General features: G+C 43.1%; 2 protein-coding genes across 7 annotated transcripts; both read right to left on the bottom strand.

Moving 5' to 3' along the window:
* Positions 1–154: 154 nt before the first annotated feature.
* ttc13 (tetratricopeptide repeat domain 13) lies at positions 155–7,821 on the bottom strand. 2 transcript variants are annotated; one of them, XM_052053398.1, is made up of 23 exons: positions 7,594–7,821; positions 6,688–6,782; positions 6,531–6,606; positions 6,382–6,452; positions 6,239–6,304; positions 5,926–6,018; positions 5,700–5,816; positions 5,409–5,519; positions 5,211–5,293; positions 4,971–5,112; positions 4,621–4,795; positions 4,384–4,540; positions 3,994–4,124; positions 3,769–3,901; positions 3,504–3,596; positions 3,336–3,419; positions 3,011–3,095; positions 2,821–2,930; positions 2,545–2,680; positions 1,732–1,811; positions 1,447–1,525; positions 1,258–1,337; positions 155–1,182 (listed from the first exon to the last, which is right to left on the bottom strand). In XM_052053398.1, the coding sequence occupies exons 1-23, from the start codon at positions 7,760–7,762 to the stop codon at positions 1,068–1,070; spliced, it is 2,481 nt and encodes an 826-aa protein (XP_051909358.1). In that variant the 5' UTR covers positions 7,763–7,821; the 3' UTR covers positions 155–1,067. The 2 variants fall into 2 exon arrangements, with proteins under 2 accessions (XP_051909358.1, XP_051909359.1); XM_052053399.1 differs by having other exon boundaries at positions 2,821–2,927; positions 7,594–7,820.
* A 142-nt stretch (positions 7,822–7,963) lies between these two features.
* dpf3 (double PHD fingers 3) lies at positions 7,964–18,483 on the bottom strand. 5 transcript variants are annotated; one of them, XM_052053407.1, is made up of 12 exons: positions 18,327–18,483; positions 13,952–14,112; positions 13,008–13,115; positions 11,608–11,741; positions 11,391–11,486; positions 11,186–11,258; positions 10,814–10,855; positions 10,181–10,321; positions 9,935–10,063; positions 9,489–9,601; positions 9,329–9,410; positions 7,964–9,121 (listed from the first exon to the last, which is right to left on the bottom strand). In XM_052053407.1, exons 1-12 carry the CDS (start codon positions 18,356–18,358, stop codon positions 9,054–9,056), a joined length of 1,179 nt encoding a protein of 392 aa, XP_051909367.1. In that variant the 5' UTR covers positions 18,359–18,483; the 3' UTR covers positions 7,964–9,053. The 5 variants fall into 5 exon arrangements, with proteins under 5 accessions (XP_051909367.1, XP_051909365.1, XP_051909368.1 ...); XM_052053405.1 differs by having other exon boundaries at positions 9,329–9,601; XM_052053408.1 differs by lacking the exon at positions 10,814–10,855.
* Positions 18,484–18,759: the final 276 nt, after the last annotated feature.

The following is an 18,759-nucleotide window of genomic DNA, read 5'->3' as shown; positions in this document are numbered from 1 at the left end:
CGGAAGGATTTGGCGGCCTCTACCTATGAAAAGGAGAACTGTGGGTATTATTTTACATAGGGCACCATGCAGTCAAATCTTCTCTTGCTTGGTTGAACATTCTGTGTAAGCAGTCATTTCCTAAGTAGAAAAAAGGCCACAAAGAACACATCAACGCGTCTCAACCAGTTTATTGGCTGGAAAACATTCACTCAATAAATCTCTGCAAGGTTTCTGCATGAGTGGTAAAAACAAATAACAGTTGATACTGTACTTGGAACAAAAAGCTTGACTATCCCCCACCCCAGACATTCAAAGGTGAACTGCCCCGAGGCTTTTGCTTCCACACTGAAACTAATTTCAACGAACATGAGTAAAATCAGAAATTTGGAAACAAACATAAAACTCTCTTTTGAAATAGTTATTCCACGATGGCCAAATAAAACCTTTGGAACTGTTAGAAACAACCAAAACCCTTTACCCACAAATGGTGCTCACAAAAATTATAACCTTTTTGTTCGATCTTTTTTTTTTTCTACATTAATTTAGCATTCCCCAAACTATGAAAAGCTTCCAGGACCCTGTGCCTTGTTTACTTTTAATAAAAACTGGGTTCTATTTTTTTAAACATCATTTGACAATCTCAACTTTGTCCAAACACAAACAAATGTTTTTCCACATTCCAGAGACAACCAATTCATCCCAATATCCCCTTAAAGTAGACTTCATCAACACTGACGCTAAAATTTGTATATATAGTAAATAAGCTGTTGCGCTAACCCCCCAAATAAATGCATCTCCAAATACGCTATTTGGAGACACTTTTTGATGTGCTTTACTTGTGTGCTTTTTCTTATTTTACACGAGTCACTTTGTGTTTTTGTGCGAGTGACAGAAAAAAAATTCCGGTTTATAAATAAGATGTGCTGTGAAGCCAAACCTAATTGTGCCACATACATTTACACTTGTTTGGAAGAATTTTCCTAATGTAACTTTTGTAAATTCATGGTCAATTCTCAGTCACTCCCTTTCTACCAACCAATTTAAACCTTGTCCTGAACTAAACTCCCGTTCACATGTGTTTTGTGCTAGGACTTCTTTGAACATTGTGACAACGAATCTGCGTTGAGGACTTCGATCATGGTTCTGATGGATGGGAAGGTCTCCGCCACGGAGGGCAGACTCTGGTACCAAGAGGGCAAGCTTCGGAGTACAAAAACAACAATATGAAATTTATTATGAGCCTTATGATTAAATTACAGATTTCATTCATTTCACCTTTTGAACTGCATCCAGCTCTTTGCCGTTTTACTGAAAGTCTCCGGACTGGGCGTCGTCATGGCCTCAAAGTCCACCAGCTTACAACAGAAATAAATACCGAGCCCAGGTGAAATGGATTGTTGTTTGACAATATACATCTTGACATTTCTCCGGAACAACAGATGCATCACGTTTAAGTTACGCTACCTTTCCTTTGGGGATGCGACCACTGACTTCATTCCCACTGGCCATCACTGCCCCCATCATGACAGAGTAGGCCACCACGCTGAACACACACACACGACGAAAAATAGGTATGACTGATTACTTCATGTCTTTTTTTTATGTGATAAATGCCAATGTCAGGGATGTACAACTCAATTTATATACAGCATGGGGATTGCTGGGCCTTGGCGCTCAACTGAGTGTCATTCAAGGTACCATGAGTTCATTTCTTTTTAACCAGATTTGATGGCCCTTGGCAATGATTACCTGGAGCCTCTGGAGAGTGGCATGAGGTTACAAAAGTAATAGACCAGCGAGAGGATCAGGTTGCACACGGCGTCAGCGTCCTGGAAAGAGCAAAGGTTGCCTCGGTCAGGTGGAAAAAAAAAACAATCATGACAAAAAAATGTAATGAACTATGCATGGCTTTCACGTGGCTGAACCGAGTGTACCTCTCCATAGACGGACAAACAAAGTGAGGGCTCAGTGACCATAACATTGTTAACCAGAAATGTGCTTTCTGAAAAAGCGCTTTTACAGTGCGCTGCAAAACATACGCTACACATTTGTTATTGCCTTTTATAAAATATCTCAACTTTAGGTTTACTTCTATTTCGACGTGGTACCTTCTATACTAGCACCACCTTTCAATGTAGATGTCACTGCTGAAACAATTCCCCCAAACACTCCAAAATGCTGTTTAAACATTGTTGTTAACACTGTTTTTTTATGTAGTTTATATTTTCGACTAATAGAAAAAAAAAGTATGTTTTTTTTTTAATAGTCCAACCTGCCCAGTGAGGACATACTGTCGGTATTACAAGTCCCAGAATGCATTGCAGTTGCAACAGCTTTTTCGGTCTGATTTGTACTCATGTAGCTCATGAGCGCTTTCCTAAGCCGCAGGGAAATAACCCATTTACTTGCTCAGAAAAGTTATGAAATACTAATTTATAGAACTCGCGGAACAACTTCTAATGTGTGCTTGCGCGCTCAGTAACAGGCGATTGTTTTTGCAATCCCTCCAAAAGGTTACTCCGACACTATATATGTTGCTTCCGATTCTTCGAGCAAACCCACCGCAAACTCAGCGGAGAGCATGAAGACCTTCCCTTTGGTCGTCAGCTCCCGGTAGATGGACTCGATCTCTGACTGGTACTGATGCGTGCGTTCCTCCGTGGTCTGCGTCTCCACGGAGAACAGCATGTTGCCCACCCTGCAAGATGGCAAAAACAAATTCATATAAATGAGAGCTGCTGAAGTACACAAATTATGTGGAGTTAATGTGTAGAATGTCGAGGGGGATTTAAAAAAAAAAAGGGTGAAATAAAGATGATGATAGTACTGCCCGGTCACCTGTCTCCCGTAATGGTGATAGTGAAGCCGTCATATTCTTTGCCAGGATCTTTCAAGCTGGGCACTTTGGAGTTGACGGTGAAGCCATCCCTGGTTTTACTGTTAAACTGCTTCAGGAAACAAACACTGAGCTGCAAATGCATGCCGACAGTACTGCAAGTTCACAGTTTCCCCTCACTTCAGTACTTACCTTCATGATAGGAAGAAGATCCTCCACTTTATTTACCTTCTCCAGGGCCTGGCGGACTTCGACCAACCCTTTAGGGTTGTACGCCCTGCGAAAATGAAAATTATAACAATGTACAGGGAAGAAAGCGGGGTGACACCCACCATGCGTTCGCAGGAGTGTGTAATAATTCAAAAATGATGTGTACATTTCGTTTATGTATGATTGTCATGTTGTTGTTCGTTATCAAGAAGGCAGAACAAGCACGGAGGCTGAACGCCGCTTCTTCAACCGATTCAGGCTGAAGAAAGCAAAGTGTGGTAGCAAAAGATGTGATGTGAATGCGCACCCGTGGTAGACCAGTATTCTGTCTTTGATGAAATCCAGGATGTTGTCAAAGTAAGCCAGGTACCTGATGTTAATAATCTGGCCCCTGAGGAAAGATTAAGGGGGAAATATTAGACTTTAGAGAAGAAAAAAAAATCCAATGAAAGCGAGGTAATTAAATCCTGCATGCCTGATGAGGTTGATGTGATTGTTGAAACCACGACTGAGACTCCTGGCAGGCATCTGGTCTAACCACAGAACCGGCTGGTCGGGATCAGCAATCCTCCAGACAGGAAAATAAAGAAATAATTAAAACGTTTTTGCAAAGTCTGGCTTATCTGCAAACATAATCAGGACAAGTCGCAATCGGTCATCCTTTGACACTGGCAAGCAGCACAACCAGGGGCAGTCGTGCATTTAGACTTGGTTAAACCATAAGACGTTAGATTTGCTACCTCCTCCACTTGACGGCGATATCAAACATGTCCCTCCACTGCATCTGCCTGGTTCTGCCATTGACGCGCACTTTGGCGTTGCTCCACGTGCGCTGCATGGCCTGCATCACCTCGAGCGTCGCCAGGCCCATGGCTGGACAGAGCAAAGCACATCCCGTTATTTCCCCATTTCATTTCTTTTTTGAAATGCCACTATCTGAGTACTCATGTGGTCATTTCAGACACCTCTGTGTATCCTCTTGTTGGGCAGGAAGCCCGGCGTGTTGTACTGCATCATTGCCCCCAGATGGTCGGCCGTGCAGATTAGCTTCTGGACGTCACTGCTGTAGGACTCAAAGTTCTGTGGCAGCACATCCCTGAAAGGGAGTAAATAGTAGTTGGCGGATGACCGGCGTCGTTGAGTTTGAGAAGAACGAGGAAAGACCTTCTCACTGGACGCTTGCAACTTGCTAGCCAAGCTCTCGGTAAACGGAAACACAGGGTGATGGGTTTTAGGTAAACCAGATTATCATTCATCGTGACCATTTTTAAAAATGGCCATTTCTACATATAATGTATGCATTATTCTTACTAAACTGCGGGGGAAAAAACTGGACGGAGGGAACAACTAAGTACTTGATATGCGGCTGCAGGCCGGGCTGCTCCTCGTAGTCTTCGATGAGAAAGGGCAGATTTTTCGCCCAGTGATTCTTAAAGTTGCCCGGCAAGTCCTGGTCCACGTTGTATTCGGCGACCGGGACGTCCAGGTGTGAGTGCAGGTAGCGAGAGTATTCTAGTTTTATGAAGCAAAAATCACACGAGTTATACTCAAAGTGATCTGGAACAAAAAATTGCCACAATGACGATCACCACCTCTGAGGTATTTAACTTTGAGGTATTCGGGGCTGGCCTTCTGTCCCAGGAGTGGGTCGTTGAGCATGACTTTGGTCTGTGCTTTGATGCCCTCATAGAACTGCCCCATGGCCACGTGACTCAGGCCCTTCATGTACTGGCACACCTCATTGTATGGCTCCAGCTGCAGACACCTCTGAAGGGAAAAGACGCCGTTCATTTGTCTTGAAATTTAATGAGACAAATGTGGAAGGGAGTATCAATATCCTGCAAAACGGCCACGACGGATCTGAATCAGAAAATACAGCATCTATCCATTTAGCCGTTTCCTACTGCCGTCAACGTTTGCGCTTTGAAGCCCGCGGGACCACCTTAAAGTTGCTGATGGCCTCCTGGAGGGAGCCGTGGTGGTAGAGCATCATGCCTCGGAGCTGCAGGGATTGGATGTGGTTCTGGTTCAGCATGAGGGCCTTCTGGAAGCTTTCCATCGCCGCGTCAAAGTCGCCTAGCTCTCTGTGAGGACAGCAAAGCAAGAAGAGTAGAATGAAAGCAGTCGAGAAATGTGAGTAAAAAAATAATAATTTAAAAAGGACAACAGGAAGTTGCTGAACCTGTAGGCTTGTCCCAGGCTCTTGTAAGCATCGATGAAGTCAGACTTGAGCTTCAATGCCTCTTTGAATGTCTCAATGGCCTCCTGAGGATACAACAGAGCTTGGTATCATTTTTTAATGACCCATGGATGGGGGATTGGAGGTCTCCAACCAGCCCTCAGTGTAAAAATATTAATTTGGTCACCAATAAGTCAGCACCTTGAGCAAGCCTCTGTGGAAGAAGGTGAGGCCTTTGTAGAGCATGGCGATAGGTTGATTCTTCTTCAGCTCCAAAGACTGCTGGAAGTCTTCCGACGCCGCCACATAGTCCTGGCACAAGTGACACGTGATGGTCGGCATGCACACACACAAATATTGCTTGTATGGGGCGGGAGGAGGGGGTGAATAATGTCGCGCAAGTCCCCACTGAAGGCCCTGCTACCAAATGCACAGCCCGCCACCGATAGAAACAAACATGTGGACACGAACACAGTGTTTTATATTTCAAACCTCTGAGATGAAAAGCAGTGTCCCTCTGTGTCTGTAGAGTCGAGCTGATGGTTGAAGCTGGATGGCTTTAGTCAGGTCTGCCAGAGCCTCACTGATGCGACCCAGAGGAGACAAAATCTATACATAAACACAGCAATGTTATTAAAGCTGAACAGGGGGGTTGATTTGTTTAATTTTTGTCAGGAAATAGGAACTTATGTTGCCCTGTGGTGAGATAGCGGCTAACCTCTGCTCTCTGTTCGTATACTTCAGGCCAGTTGGGCTCCAGTGTGATGACTCTGGTGAGCTCATACAGCGCCAGGTCAGCATTTTTGATGTCCTGGAGAGTGCAGCGGAGAGCAACCGCAGTTGCAGATAATATTAATTATTTTTTAAAATTATTTTTTATAAAAAAGCAAACCCCGTGTCCATGTTCCAGGGAGGTTTCACATTTGTTGGGGATGTACATGACTTACTTTGCAGTTAGTAACGAAAGGATGTAAATGAGAAAATTCAGTTGCATCAACATGGCATAATTTAAACAATTTAATGTCATTCACCTGATGACTTTTTTTGCCGTAAGCGATCCCTCTGCCATAAATGGCACTGACCAGCTCAGGGTCACTCTGCAGCCAAAGGAAAAAAAAAAACATGAATCATGATTCAGATATTGAGATTATGATGACATGATATTTGGACGTACCTGCAGCAGGACGGAGAAGTGTTTAATGGCTTCGTCATAGAGCCCGTTGCCAATCAGAACGTAGCCAATGGCTAAACAACAAACAAAAAATAAAACAGAAGTTGGAGGTTCTTGAAAAGGAGGCAAGAGTCTCAATTAGGACAACGCACCAAGTTCCTCGTTTGTGTTGATGTTTTTGACGGGGTGGGGGATTTTCTTCTGGTCTATAAACAGTTTGGCTTGATTCTATGCAGAAACAAAGAACATTTCCAAATTGGAATATACATTTTATGATACGTGAAGTATTTTTCTGGTGTGTGATCTCACAAGAATTTTCTCAGCATTCAGCGAGAAAATTGACTCGCAGGGCTGGTTGCTGCCTTCCTCGCAGCTTGGGTCGTCCAGCTGCAAAATGGATGATTCTGAAAAGAGGCAGGTGAGACATTGAGGACCAAAATCATTTTAAAAAGTGCATACTTCAGTACATTAGAATTCATAGGTGTCAAATTCAGGTCCTGGAGGGCCGCTGTCCTGCATGTTTTCCAAATCTCCTTGTTACAACACACCTGATTCAAATGAACAGTTTCAATGTCAGGCTTCCCCAGAGCTGGCCGATGATCTGATCATTTGAATCGGTTGTGGTGCTATAGGGAGACTTGGGAAAACATGCAGGACATCGGCCCTCCAGGACCTAAATTTGACACCTATGCATTAATTAGATCAACAGCAACCTGGTTGTTTTATTCATTTTTTAAAATATGGGTATTATTTGCCCTCTCCAAACTTTTTTTTTTAATTCTCTGTATTTTTAAGAACACAAATGATTCACCCCAGTCTCATTGTCACTTGTTCGCGAACTATTTATTATTAAGTCGAAGAAACAAGTCTTAGCATGATTCCATGCCCATCGGATAGCAAAGCAGTCGAGCAAGATTTAACAATGACACAATTGACTACACAATTAAGATACATTTAAAAACTAAACAGGGTGCCACTTGTAGTTTTTGTAACATTTCTAATATTATCGACAGTTATTTATCCTACCAAATCACTTGTTTCAGACATTCAAAATCTCGACTGCCAGTAGGGGAAAAATAAAGTCGCCCGCTGGCTGTCAAAAGCATCGTCAGTCGCTACGATACGTTACGTTAGCATTAGCTTGCTGAGTAAAAGGACGTGGCGTTCAAAACGAAAACACTTTCCTTCCCCGGTTGTTTCCCCTTTTTCGTTTACCGCAGTCCGCTGCGTACTCTTCCCAGTCGGACAGCGAGATGCACCCTTGCTTGCTTAGCTCGCTGTTGAACAGCGTCAGCGTAGAGATGAACTCGGTAGCCAGCGCCGCTCGACACAGGTAGTTGCAGAGCAGCGAGACTACAACAACCACCCGGTTGGCAGTGTCCATGTTTGGTGGGGACACACGCGTGCAAGCGCTTCCACTTTAGCTTAACTAACCACGCCCCTTACCTCATTCTTTCTTTCTTATCCATTCATGGGTTGGATTTGAATGCCAGTAGGCAACCGGCGTTGACGTTAATTTACTGCCACCTACTGGACTGGAGAGTGGATTACATGAATTTAGAATAAATTACAGGTATTGAACCAATGAAAGGGAATACTGTTCGTTTTATTGGGGGAGTAATCCCATATATTAAAGATGTATACATACTGTATATGTCCGATCTTTTCTATCTGCCATCATTGATCCTGCTCCACTTCCTACCATTCCTCTTCTTTGGCTGACTTTAACCTCCAACGCCAGCTCTTTTCCATACGCCAAATTTGGTCGTGGCAATGCCCTGTTCCGTGTGGCCCCTCGGACACAGTTACCGGATGCTTTTTCCATCAAACAATTTTGACTTCATCAGTTGAGCAAGGTGTGGTTTCCGCCGCGGCGTTTGAGAGCGGAGTCAGGGGCACGATTTTTCACCAATTTCAAGACTTTTTTTAATGTATTTGACAATTTTTTATCATTTGCATTTGGCAGGTTCAACATTCTTCTATATGTTGTGTCAAATTTACAAGACATTTATTTTTGCATTACAAGGTCTCACATGAAATTGTGGCGTCAATCACACTTGTTGAGAAGAAAATGCTTGTTTCTTATGCTTAGAACAAAGTAAAATGAATTCTGTATTACAGAGTTTGAAATGCAAAAAAACAAACTCTTGCAACCAAAATACATTTTTTACACACACATTCACACCCAGATTTACTTCTTTTTCAGTTCAATTGAACAGTTTAGGTGGGATTAAGAAAAAAAATGAAATGAGTAATTAAGAGACATGCTTGAGCAGTGAGGTAGACTGATGAAGTGGAAGCTGGTCTCTGCTACATGAGAGGTAGAGAGAAACAAAAAAATCAAAATCCTCCAAACTGCACTGGCGGGTATGTACGTGTAGATGGACAGACGGGGCTGTGTTATCATATATACAGTACACTCACTGGACACTTCATCAGGTATACACACAGTGTAATGGTGAAAAAAAATGCTGAAACTGAATATTTAAATTTCCCCAAAACAACCCCTCAAAAGAATCTCCTGCAAAGTTAAGAAAAAAAACGATACTTTCACATCAGTTGCACTGACAAACACAAAACTGGGGGTCTAATCGCCATTCAACATGTGTACCTAATGAAGTGAGCGGGAAAAGGCGATGTGTGTATCCACTGCGAGAGTGGGGAGGGAGGGCCCATTATGCATCGCCAAAGGATGAGGCCTTGTCCTTCAACAGGTCCACACACACGTGACAACTCCAGCTTCCTGTGGACACAAAATAACAACGCAAAATCATAATATACCTGTATCTATTCACAAATTTGACCTTGACTGATTCAAAGCATTCCTAGTTCGAAAATGTGAGGGAAATGACCTTTCCCACTTGAAGTCTCACGTTCAACATTCCAACAATTGACTTACTTCTACAGTATTTCAGTTCAGGTTCATCTCTTCAGCATTCACACAAAATACCTTCTGGAGGCTGGGTCATGGGTGGCTTGAGGCAGTACATGTGGTAGCCGCGGTCGCAGTCGTCGCAGAACAGCAGCTGGTCCTGAGCGCGACACATTTTATTCCATGATAGTATGTCATAGAAAAGAAAAACTACATATTGTACATTTGAGGTACGTACGTCATTTTCTGAGGTGCCGCAGAGGCTGCAGGACTTGCACTCAATGCACTGCCACTGGTATGTTCTCACCGCGTGCATCATGTTGTCGGTGAACTGCAAACATGTCGGGTGGCCTGTGCATATGTGGGGAAACCAAAATTTGTATGTTTAATGCAAATATTACAATATAATATATTACAATAACCATGCAAAGTCATTTGCATGTGTCGTAAACTCTGGTGACGACCAATGTGGACAAACCTAAATGTTGACGCCATTACAAATGAATTTTTGTCAAACCCATGACTAACGTGCTATTCAAAAAGCCTCTTCGTGACTTCACACCATATTAGCATCTTGTGCAAGCGGTAGCAATGATTCATCTTGGGCGTGTGCGATCCAAAGTCCATTAACCCACACCCGCGGTGTTCTTTTGTTCCCTTAAAGCATTGATGTTTGGGATTTACCGGACCGTCCACAATCAGAGCAGGAAACCAGCTCCTCGGCCTGCCCCGTCTTCCTGTTGGAGTCCTGGTCTCCCAGGCAGAAGTCGCAGTAGTCATTGGGAATGATGATGCCGTCGGGACCCTTCTGAGCTGCGTTGATACAAAAACTCGAGTTCGGAAGACGCAGCTATTGTATAGATCATCACATAATGTCACGTCATGGTGAAAAGGTATGTTGGATTGGATAGTTAAGTGCTTAATTAATACGTTTGTGGTTGTCGGAGAGTCGTGTGGGGGACGGGGCCGGCTCGCTGTCCTTCTCCTCCTCGCCGCCTTCCTCCTCTGCCAGATGGGTGTGCGTGTAATGGTAACTCAGGCCAGGACGGTTCTTGTAACGCTTTCCACAGACTGTAAACCAAGAACCAGAAAAACGTTACGTGAGAGCGCCTGCATAAATACCCGGGCAGATCGTTTATCAGAGATTAGGGTTGATCGTTGCTAATCTCTGCTTTAACGGGCAAAAAAAAAAGTTAGTTTATTTCATATGGTAAAACTACGGAGGTTAGGGACACAAGAAAAAGTGAGAAACACAAAAATGATATCGTCCGACTGTTAAAAGAATTAAGTCGCGATCATAAAACCCCAAACAGGGGCGTGTTGACTTTCTATCCACCGCGAATGGAAATTTGTCCAAATATTATCACAATTATCTCATTCATGGGAACATCTGTGGGGAACATGCGTCTGTATGCCAAAGCCAGCCAGTTAACCTGTCGGCATGCCTTGTCATTAGAAAGCATCGAAAAGCGTTAATGCCATGCTTTTTTTTTTCGTTTTTTTTTTTAAAGCATTCAAAGTCATTAGTGACAGCACACAGGAAGAACTCTGGAGGAGAGATACCTTCTTCAGCCTTTTTTGAATTATGCTTTTGTTTGTGTCTATCTGGAACAGAAGAGACACACAAGCAAAAAAAAAACAAAAAAACAAAACAAACAAAAAAAAAAAGATGGACAGATTCATTCATTTTGCTTTTCCCAAAAGTGGTTCATTCATCAGTCCGCATCTGCAATCCTTCCTATCGGAGAGGAGCATGCTTATAAAGGCAGGTTGTCTAAACAGCCCCGTCTTTCTTCATGCCAGGCGACAGGAAGCGACTTGAAGGGAATTGAAATGGCTTTTTTATCACAGAGTGATCCAGGGTATGTAAGAGACACACACACACACACGCTCACGCACGCGCACAAGATAAAATTAGAAATTCTGGTATCTTACTGTCGCAAACATAAGGTTTGTCCTGGTCATCCACACTGACCGCTTCGGTCTTCTTACGACTGGAGCCTCTGTTCTGTAAAGACAATGTAATTTTTTTAAACCATTCTCTTGATTCCTCATAATTCAATGCTAATAGGAAAGGGATTGAGAACGAGTGTGCAAGAAACGTGCATTCATGACAAATTCTCGGAGTATTTGGACTCACTTTGCCTCGGTTTCTGTTCTTCCTCTTCGGCGTATCCGCTTCGAAATCTTCGTCGTCTTGAAAAACGTCGCCGTTTTCCTCGGCCTCCAGCACTCTCTACGGAGGAAACATGCAAACAGAGAGCTTGAGCTGGACCAACAGGTCCAAAAAAAGGCAGCATGAGTTAAAACAATGCGTGACAGATAAGATCAGCAGACGGCATTATGTCTACGCTCACCTGTATTTCCAGCAACGTCTCCTCTTCCTTGCACACGTTGCTTTTCTTTTCCAGGAGGTTGTCGCTCCTGAGCAGAGTCTCCAGTGTTGTGGCCTCCCCTGGGGGCCCATCACGCTTGGGGGCCAGCTCAGCCTCTGTGGAAAAGAAAAGATATATGCGTGTGTGTGTGTATGCACATATATAGTATATATACACTGTATATATATATATATATATATATATATATTTAAAAACCTAAATGACATCAGACACTAGGTTAATTAAAAAAAAATATATATAAATATATATATAATATAAAAATTATATATATATAATTATATAAATATAAATATATATATAATATATATAAAAAATATAAAAATTATATATATACCAAAATATATATATTCTAAATAAAATGCATTTTATATATATATATATATATATATATATATATATATATATATATATATATATATATATGTATTTTTTTTAAATAACCTAGTGTCTGATGTCATTTAGGTTTTTAAATAGATCTGTTCATTATGTTCTTAACACTAACCTTGTGCATGGTCCTTCTCTCTCTCTCTCTCTCTCTCTCTCTCTCTCTCTCTCTCTCTCTCTCTCGCTCTCTCTCTCACACACGCGCACACACACACACACACACACGGTCACTCAGGAAGTATTAAATAAACATGAAGCACCCCCCGCCCCCCCAAAAAAATCCTGTGAGGGGAGCAGTCACATTCCTTTGCAGTGTGTTGTCATTGATATCTGGGCCGCGCTGCACAACCCTCTCCCTACCCCGTTTCTTTTTTTTTTTTTTTTTCTAAAATAACTCTTTGAACTCAGTATTACGTTGCCTCTGGAGGATGAGGAGGAGGGGAAAAAATGGCGGCAGAAACAGACTCGCCTTAGCGGCCTCCCTCCCCTCTTACGGTGTTCCTGCTATGCATACATACGAAAAAACAAAAACAAACAACAAAAAGAAAAACAAGTAGACTTCATAAACCTCACTTACAGTCTAATGCTTCACAGTCAAATGATTAGAGGCCCGCTTAGGGTGTTTATGTGCAGTGGTTTTGTGTGCTTCTATGTGTGGAAGTGTCTGTGCACGTTTCTACACAACAGTGAGAGGGGGCATTGATTCTGGAAAGAGAAAATGAACCTGAAGACCAGGCTAACCAGAGCCAGATGGTCAGATAGTGAGTCTTGAAGCCACATGCACGCACACACACACACACACACACACACATGTGCAGATTTTTTTTCCCTCTTGGCCCAAATTTACATGACTGCTGTTTGTGACTCTTATCATGATGAAAACCAGAACACCCGCATCATTGAGAAGCCCAACACACAACATTATGATTTAGTTGATTATGCACCGACGTGTATTGCTGTGTACGTGTGTCACCGACCTAGCCGAAGCTCACACAAGCGTAGTTGGGGATCGAGGGGTGAGTGGAGTCGCCGCTTTTTTCGCCAGCAGCGCGCTGGGTAGGCGTACATCTGTCCTGACACTCTGCCTGGCACACACACACACAAATGGACACAGTAGTGCACGTATGAGGGTACACAGGAAGAATGTTAACAAGCACTGTCAAGCTTAGCATTGGAACAAAACTACCATTGAAAACTACAAACACACACACACACAGACACATACACATATACACACGATTATGTCAGTGTTCAGGCTAATGAACATATTTCAGGAAGTACCACTTCGGCTGTTTGTCACGATTTGTGTGGCGAAGAACGTGGTTGATTTATTTTTGGTCTTGACAGGGCAGAAGGGGTGAAGAAAAGGAGGCGGGAGAAGATTCGAAAGCAACATAATGTGCGTCAGGTCCGCCCGCAAAGTGCAGGGTGCGGTCGGTGGGGCGCCGTGGACGGAGGGAAGGCTATTTGTGTCCCGACTTCATGCGAAATGAGCAAAAATCTTCCTATTCTGTTGGATTTTGTATGACACAGGTGGTGACCTACTCATGAAATATACATTTATATCTATATTTGAGTCCATATAACAATAAACCCAGTAGCATCCTATAGAAGTTAACAACTCACCCTCCAAAGTCGAAATTTGGCATGGAATTGGGAAAAAATGTCTCGTCTGAGTAGACCCACAAAAAAAAAAAAATCTCAAGAACCCATGACTGAAAAGCAGGAAGTCTGCCATTTTGATTTTATGCAGTGTCAGTTTGGGAATCCAGTTTGACTGGGCAACAGGAATTTTGGCAGGCATAATCGACCAATAGTCGACCCACAAAAAAGTCTCAAGAGCCAGAATAAAGGTAGCGGTGTAATTTGACGGTCCACAAAACACTCAACTCTTGGCCCTCTGGTTTCCTTCAAGTCTCACCTGGCTGCCGCTGGCACTTCTCCATCCAGATGTAGCAGTTGTTCTGGGCAACGCCAGTTTGCGAGTCCAGGAAGGGCATCCGCACGCTACGCTCGGCACGCAGGCGGGCGTTGTAACTGCGGCACTGCTCGATGGCATCTTTGTAGAACTGGTCGCCCATGCTGGTGACAGACGGTGTTGGCGGATTATTGACTTTTTCAAACCACGGAAAACTATCAAATGACTGTGTTGTGGGGTTCACTCTTACTTTGTACATACAAACGGGGGTTTCAAATTACAAGACATCTCCTTTGCCATTTATCCAAGGTCCACCTGGACTTTCAGACATGAATAATCAGTGTCATATTATAAGAGCGCGGCGGTTCCCAGCCAGAAGAATCAAAGGATGGGCATACCCGCATGTAAGCATGATGGTATCTGATTTTGTATTTATGTCCAAACAAGCCGAGGAGACTCTGGAGATGCCGTGCGCAGATATGTAAAGAATGCCAATTTGGACAAGGACCGGGTATTTGGATTTCACAAAGATGTTCATTGTTTGGATGGAAGGGCGAGCGTGTGGGTCAAGAAGATGAGGGAGGGCTCATTGGCCAAATCATTCGCTACTCTGTCAACATCGAATACTTTGTGGAAAAAAAAGACGTTGACGGAGAGAAGGAACGTCAAATGTTGAAAAGTAAAATCCAGAGTTTGCACTTTTCTTTTTCTTTTTTTTTTTTACTTATGTTCAGTTACCGCCGTACTTGCTGTTTTTTTTATCTGAATTCTGTAATTAGGACTTTACCACTGTGCCAACACAGGTTAGCGACACACTACACCGCGCTCTGACTAACGTACAATTTTGGATTTCGTCGCAACCACGGGAATATAACTTCCTAAAAAAAAAAAAATCCGCCTCCAGAAAAATAATGATGTTTATTTTCTCCTCTGCCTGACCTTGGGTCACCTTCCAATGCTTCCTCGGGCGACTTCATCCGCTCTTATATAAGTGAGTCACCGCGCATGTGTGCCCGAGTGCCTTCACGTGTTTTAGAATGACATTCAGTGGAAAAAAAGGCACATGCGTCCTGAGACGAGCACGATTCAAGCATTTCATCTCGCTTTGTTTCTGCATTTCGCTATATTTCCCCTTTTCGTGCATGTTCTCTGCTGCTTTATGTAACCTTTCTTTACAAACATGGCTATGTCACCATTTGAGATATTCGAATGATGTCAAAGCTCACATGTACGCTGCACTGGCAGATAGCCGATGCAGATGTTGGATTTTTCTCCATGTTTGGAAAAGGAAGCTATCTGATTGCATGTGTGTGTGTGTGTGTGTGTGTGTGTGTGTGTTTTTCCATCAACTGAATTGTGCCTCTTTAACCAAAAAGGTGGATTCATATCCTTTGAACCGCGCAGTTTAAATACACCCCTTCGTTCAAATGAAAAGCAGACGACAATCTGAACATCGCTGGAAAGGTTTGGGGAAAGCGTTTTTCCATTCCACCGAGGAATGGTCGGATGAGTTTTATGCAGAGGAAGGACACCTTTTGGGATGAGCTGGCAGGTCGATTGACCTCACAAAATTCCCACAGACACACTCTCAAAATCCTGTGGTGAGCCTTCACCACGAGAGCGGAAGCTGTTGGAATTGCCAGGAAGTTTTTCCACAGTTGACATGAAATAGAGTGGGGGGTGGGGTGGGGGGTGAACGTCTGCTTATCATTTCACCACATCAAATCTTCCTCGTCTGCCACATGTTATATTCACGTCCCTCGCTTCAGCGTTTTGAGTTCCTCTTTTCCCAAAACAGCAATGAATCGATGGTAAACTCGTCAGTGCCGTGATAAATTACCGTCGGGGTGCTACGGGAAGAGAAACTGCCTCGTTCTCGAGCCATGCATCTAACTCGGTAAACAAACACACTGCGGCTCGGCCTCTGAATGGCCGCTGTCTTGGCTGGCGATATGCTCTTGGCAAAATGATTACAATAAATAAATAAATGATAGCTGCTGCTTTGATACATCCGCAAATCATCACCTTTGTCAGACAGAAAAGTCTTGGATCAAAAATTCTTGTCATTGTGTTCAATGAAATGTCATTGATCAAAAGTACCAGCTATGTTCGTGAATACTCATTACACTTATGGGGGGGGGGGGGGGGGGGGGAAGTGGTTTCTCACATCCCTACAAATCTATATGTGCAGCGCATGAAAAAATCTCACACAATGTTTTACACCAAAACGGCAACAGACGAACCTCCCTTCCTGTTTACTTCCTGTTTCAAGTCCCCCCCTCCAGCCCATTTAAGCGGCAAACGAGGTGATTAACCGGAACTGAGAGCTTGTGTCCTCACAATACCGGGAATGGCGGAGTTTCATGCAAATATTTAGGGCTTGTTGTAGGCTGAGGCTGAGCAGGAGCGGGGTGGGTATGTTGGGCTGGGGGGGGGGGGGGTAGTCAGAGCAAGAAAACATAAATTGGGTCGAGAGGGGGGTGTTTGACATGTCTCGGGGGCACACGTGTTCCCTTTCGACCCATGTCACCCTCACACACAGGGTAGGCGGAGGGGGTGGGGGTGGGGGGGATAACACACAAAAGAGAAAAGGTGGATGGGGGGATGAGAAGGGACATCAGGGAAAGGGTTGATGAGGAAATGCAGCGGGCTTAAAATGTCCCCGCTGCAGCTGGGGTGAAATGGAGGAAAAGATGGATGCAGGGCAAGGTTCCCTCATCCTGTTTTATGGATTTATGAAGTGCATGCAGACAGACTGAACACCCCCACCTCCCTCCCAAATCCTCCGCCACGGCATAATGGGGGTGGGGCACACGGCGACCCAACATAGAAAACAAACACATAATAAAAATTACACAACCCCCACACTGCGCCCCATGCCCAACCCCCTCTCGCAAATATAGAAACCTTTCATAATAATGTTGATCCAGACGATGCGTTGTGAGGCTTAAGGATGCTCACCGTCATCACATATTTCGGCCGTGGGATGTTGTGCATTTGTATTCTCTTTTGCATTCGGTGAAAGACAGTGTCGGATTAAAAGCTCCTATTGACACATTTTGTGATCTTAAAAAAAAAAAAGCCAACAACAACAGCAGCATAAAATTTGACGATGCATTTGTGAGATGGTTTATTATTACACCACACATTCTATTTATATACTGGATATATTTCTGGACTAAATAACAATTAAATTCTGGTTTTGTTTTGTTTAGTTTTTTTTTTTTTGCTTGAATATTTGATAATAAAAATGACTGAATCTGCCAAAAATTGTCCCCCCAAAAACCTTGCGTCTTCTGCTGTTTGGACATTCACAACAACAAAAACAAGCGCATATAGTGCAGTAGCTCGACACCGTCTGCGGCCTAAGCTGTTCTGCAGAAACGCAGTAGTCTAAAGCGTCGCCGGTCTGCTAAAGTTCAGCCTGTGTGTTTCACTCTGCGTCATCGTGCCCCTATTAATTTTGACTGAGGAATTCAGGAAAGTGAAAATAATGCTGAGAACAGAGAGCGCACTGCTGGAAAGACAGCATTGAGGGAAAGCAGGAAAGAATCTGAATAGCTTGCGAGTCATCCTTACAAACGTGGTCAAGTCTCTTTAAGACAAAAAAGTATTCAGAGTATCATGCAATAAGAATCATGGCAGTCGTGACATTCTCAACCAAATTAGTGGTTCTCAAACTTTTCACCTGTCCGGATCCATTCACAATCACACTTGTGGACAATTTAAAATTACCCATAGTTCATCGGTAAACCAACATGCATATTTTTAGAATGTTGGAGGAAGACCACATACAAAGAAATTCGTTATCATGGTTTTCTTCACTTGAGTTTTTGTTTGTTTCATTTTCCACATATTGAAAAGACTTCATTTGGGTATTTCTAATGGCGCTCTGCTTTTGTGTTATTCAAAACTGCAACTATCGAGGTATATAAAAGAGCAAAAGTAAAAAGGAAATTAAATCCATGTTTTGTTTTGTTTTTAACCACAACAGGTTAAATACAAAAAAACAGTAAATCGAGACGTGAATGCTTGGAGCTCTCAGCTTGCATGTGTGGTACAAAATAAAAAGTGATTAATATGCTGGCAATGATTAAAGGATTTCTCGGCTGAACCTCAAGGTATTGTGGACAACTTTTTTTTCAAAGAACGAGTGGATGTTTATCATATCATTCCATTTTATATGATTGCGCAATCCATCAAATGGCATGCCATACGTTACCTGCAGACACGCGTGCACAGACTGTCCAAGGTCTAACAATAGCATCGTTCAAATGTGTTATTTGGATTTCCGTGAAGCACATGCACCCCCTTTTATGCATTCAGACAATCGCACCCTGTGCAATCTCACACGCGTAAATAATAAACGCTTACTTACGATTTTAAAGGATTCTGGATTGCAGTCGCCATTTTCCAGCAGGACGCGTAACGCACTACTGTATTCCAAATCTCGATGTAGTTTGGGACCCAAAAAACATGAGGCGGAGGAGAAGGAGGAGGAGTGAGCGGTTTGACCCACAACCAATGTGTGCAACGACGTCGCGCCAGTGGGCGCAGCCTCACTCAAAACTGCTGTCAAAATGAATACAAGTAAAACATGATAAAAAGAGATGCTTTTTTTACGTTTTAGGATGGAATACTGTTGAAATAAGTAGGATGGCATTTTCTTGGCCATGTAGCGAGTCACTTATTGTAATAACGCAAATACACTTCAGGTAGTAATTCCATAAACAAAATGTTAATGAGTATGATAGTAATTAAGTGTCAATTTAGATTGTTTTGGGATAATGAACTGATGAATAAACCAGAAA

The sequence above is a fragment of the Hippocampus zosterae genome, chromosome 19 (assembly GCF_025434085.1).
Source record: "Hippocampus zosterae strain Florida chromosome 19, ASM2543408v3, whole genome shotgun sequence".
Classification (NCBI taxonomy): domain Eukaryota; kingdom Metazoa; phylum Chordata; class Actinopteri; order Syngnathiformes; family Syngnathidae; genus Hippocampus; species Hippocampus zosterae.
This window is presented reverse-complemented; position numbering and strand designations above follow the sequence as displayed.